A 3,286-nucleotide genomic window follows, 5' to 3' on the forward strand; every position below is an offset into this window, starting at 1 on the left:
AGTGATCGCTGGAAGCTGAAGGAGGAACTGAGTCTTGGTAAGAGCCGGGTTAGCAGAAGGGGAATGTGGAAGTTAAATGTGCAACTGTTACAGTTGCAACTGCCGTGCAACTGTTACAAGATCAGGAGATATGCCAATTTTACATGAGATGGTATGAAAGATGGAGAACACTGACGGAATGTTTTGGGAGCATCAGAGAATGGTGAATGATGGTGAAGAAGAAGATGGGAGAATTCTCCAGGAAGGAAGGCTGAAGAACCATGGGGAGAAGAACAAACGAGCTGCAGAGAAAGATGATACAGGAGCTGCTGAAAGAAGCTGCAGAAGGAAGACGGGTATGAGAACAAGTAGAAGAAACAAGGCAAGAAATAGGAAGTCGAGAGGGAGAATGTTTTTAGCACCCTGGGTGGGAGAAAATAGAGCGCTCCCAGTACTTTTCGGCTAGAGCGAAGATGGAGAAAGAGCTAAAAGCAGTACAGAAAGATGATGGTACCCAGGTGGAAAAGCAGGAAGAGGTGTTGGAGGCAATGAGATTTTATGAAGAGCTACATCAAAAGGAAATAGGAAGATGATGAAGGATTCGCTGGAACAGATTTAAGAAAAAGTACTGGAGGAGGAAGCAAAGGCGATGGAAGAAAAGATAAAGGAAGTGAGTAGTTCTTAAAAACATTTAAAAGAGGGAAATCAAAAACAGACAAACTACTTACCTTGGGAGAGTTTTGGGCATGGGTAAGGAGGGATATAGTGGAAGTTACTGAGGAAATAGCAGAAACAGGAGAGGCAGGGAGAGATTTTATAAGAGTTATTGCGATCTTACTCCTCAAGAAAGGGGAGAAGTAACTCCTGAAAAACTGGAGGCTGATTTATACTCCTTAATAGGAATTATAAGTTAATGGCCAAGATGCTGGCTTTGAGGATGAGGAAAAACCTCCAGAAGATAATACATGAAGACCAAGTATACACAGTACCAGGTAGAAGGATCTCCCAAATGATTAGAGTGACTGATCAGAGAGATACTGTTCCACATCCAAGAAAGGAAAACAAATAGTTATAGCAAACCTAGATTTAGAGAAAAACATATGACAGAATAGATCATGATTACATATTCAAAGTGCTAGGAAAAATAAGGTTCCTGGAAAAAATGTGAAATTATTCTCTCACTCAACTCTGCATTGGTAAGGCCTGAAGAGCAAGCCATAGGAGGAATTGGCTGACAGATACAGGACTGTTCAGCCTAAGACTTGGAGGGGATTTGGTGGCAGCTTACAAATATATCAGGGGAGAGCATCAGGAGTTAGGCAAGCAACTATTCACCAAAGCGCTCCAGGGGAAAATCAGGAGCAATGGTCATAAACTCCTAGAAGAAGGTTTCAGACCTGAATATAAGGGAAATCTTCATGGGTCATGTGACCAGACTCTGGAATAGACTCCCAGTGGGTGTGGTTCAGGCAGCTGCCCTGGAAATTTTCAAAAGGAGACTGGATGCACACCTTACTGGGGTTATTTGACCCCAGCAGTCTTTCCTGCCCAGAGCAGTGCAGTGGGGCTGGACCCAGTGATCTCACGAGGTCCCTTCCAGCCCTAAACTTCTGTGAATTCTGTGAAATGTGATGGTGGCTTGAATTTTGAGGTGAAAAGGGGGTTGGATCTTCCTCTAGTTTTTTTTATAGTAGATGGTGTCAGAGAGTTGTCTGTTGGCTTCTTTTATGTAGTCTTCACCGCTAAGGATAACTATAGTTCCTCCTATATCTGCTGGTTTTATTACTATTCAGTGGTTGGATCTTAGAAATTCCATGACTCTCAAACTTTTTTATACACAAACTCTAACATCCTGTTCCCATCACTGCAGTATCAAAATAATAAAAAATAAAATATCTGAAAATGAATGTATTTGGTACCCTGGTCATCTAAACAGAAGGCAGACTAATTTAGCTTTCAAGATCTAGGATCTTATAGTCGATCAGAATTATGGTGTTAAAAAGTGTTTTGCCAAAGTACACAATAGATATTTTACTTGTTATGTTTCTAACCCATAGCTTACTGGAATTACTGATTTAAAAAAAAAAAAAAAAAAGATAAATCCTCAAAAGAATCAGTTGTCTAGCCCAACCATTTTATATTCATCTCTGTGATATTTAGAAAAGTGGAAGCAATAGATGCAATATATGTAACCAGTTACTAATTTATCAGTTAATTGCTTGAAATTCTCAGCACTTAACCATGCTTCCCATCCCAAATAAGATTTTAGAGGATATTCAAGAAAGAAGAAATGATCTACAAAAGTTTTTGGAGAGGAAAGGATTGTGAGAGGGCTCCAGAAGGGTGGTGACAGTCTGCTAGTCAGCACAGGGGACTGGCTCTGGGATTAGTCAGTATTCTATTGCTGCAGTAAATGATGACTACCTTCAATTTAGTTTTACTGCAAAGTAAAATAGGTGAGGTCAGCTCTAAGAGGGGGTTTAAAACTGACCTCATCCTGGTTTACTTAACTACATTGTGTGTTTTACCTCAGGAACACAAGGGTTTGAAAATTCTTCAGGTTACCATTTTTTTTTATTTAGCAGTGAAGACAGGACCTAACAAGAAGGCAACTCTTAATCCCTGTTAGAAGACCTAACAAAGGCAGTGATAATTAGTATCACATTTCCCTTATTTGGTGTTTCTAGATTTATCATGCAGAAAATGGGAACTGGTCTATATTAACTGTGAACTGTCTTAAGGTAAATAGGTAAGTGAAAAAAGAAAAATTCCAAATACTTGTTTAAGGGTCCTTAACAGTATGTTTTTTTTCTTATTTGCAGCTACTATGGAAGCAAGCACACAGCTATCCCCTATTTCATCTCCTTATGGAGATTGATTCTTACATGTTCTCATGTGTGAACCAGACAGCAGTACATGAGGAGCTAGAGGATGAAACGCGAAGACTCTGTGATGTTAGACCCTTTCTTCCTGTCCTCAAACTTGTGACACGGAACTGTGACCCAGGGGAAAAATTGGATTCCAGAATAGGTGTTCTCATAGGAAAAGGTAACTTTGAAAGAGTTTTTTTGTTTTTGTTTCATTTGTTGTGTATGGGGAAAGGGAAGGAGAAATTACTTTGTTAAAGAGGCATGCAGATGAGTACAACTTTTTGTCTGTTTTCTCTTTTGAACTTTTCATTTAAAGGCTGATACAAACGGCTTGAAAAATTCTGATCTCCATTATCACACTAATACCAGCCATTGTCAAAATTGCATTGAGCTTATTTTTGTTACAAGGATTAGTCTTGTCCCCTCCCCCCCCCAAA

General features: G+C 39.6%; 1 protein-coding gene across 4 annotated transcripts in view; it reads left to right on the top strand.

Moving 5' to 3' along the window:
• PIK3CB (phosphatidylinositol-4,5-bisphosphate 3-kinase catalytic subunit beta) overlaps nucleotides 1–3,286 on the top strand; it is a 230,936-nt gene that overhangs the window by 142,574 nt on the left and 85,076 nt on the right. For all 4 annotated transcript variants that reach the window (XR_002095095.1, XM_019503673.1, XM_019503675.1 and 1 more), the window contains one exon: nucleotides 2,802–3,027. Coding sequence is in view for 3 of the 4 variants with exons in the window: in XM_019503673.1 (XP_019359218.1) it covers nucleotides 2,802–3,027 (226 nt within the window). In the remaining variant the exon portion in view is untranslated. The remainder of the gene's footprint in view (nucleotides 1–2,801; nucleotides 3,028–3,286) is intronic.

The sequence above is a fragment of the Gavialis gangeticus genome, unplaced genomic scaffold (genome assembly GCF_001723915.1).
Source record: "Gavialis gangeticus isolate Ggan-Ray unplaced genomic scaffold, GavGan_comp1, whole genome shotgun sequence".
In the NCBI taxonomy this organism is placed as follows: Eukaryota; Metazoa; Chordata; order Crocodylia; family Gavialidae; genus Gavialis; species Gavialis gangeticus.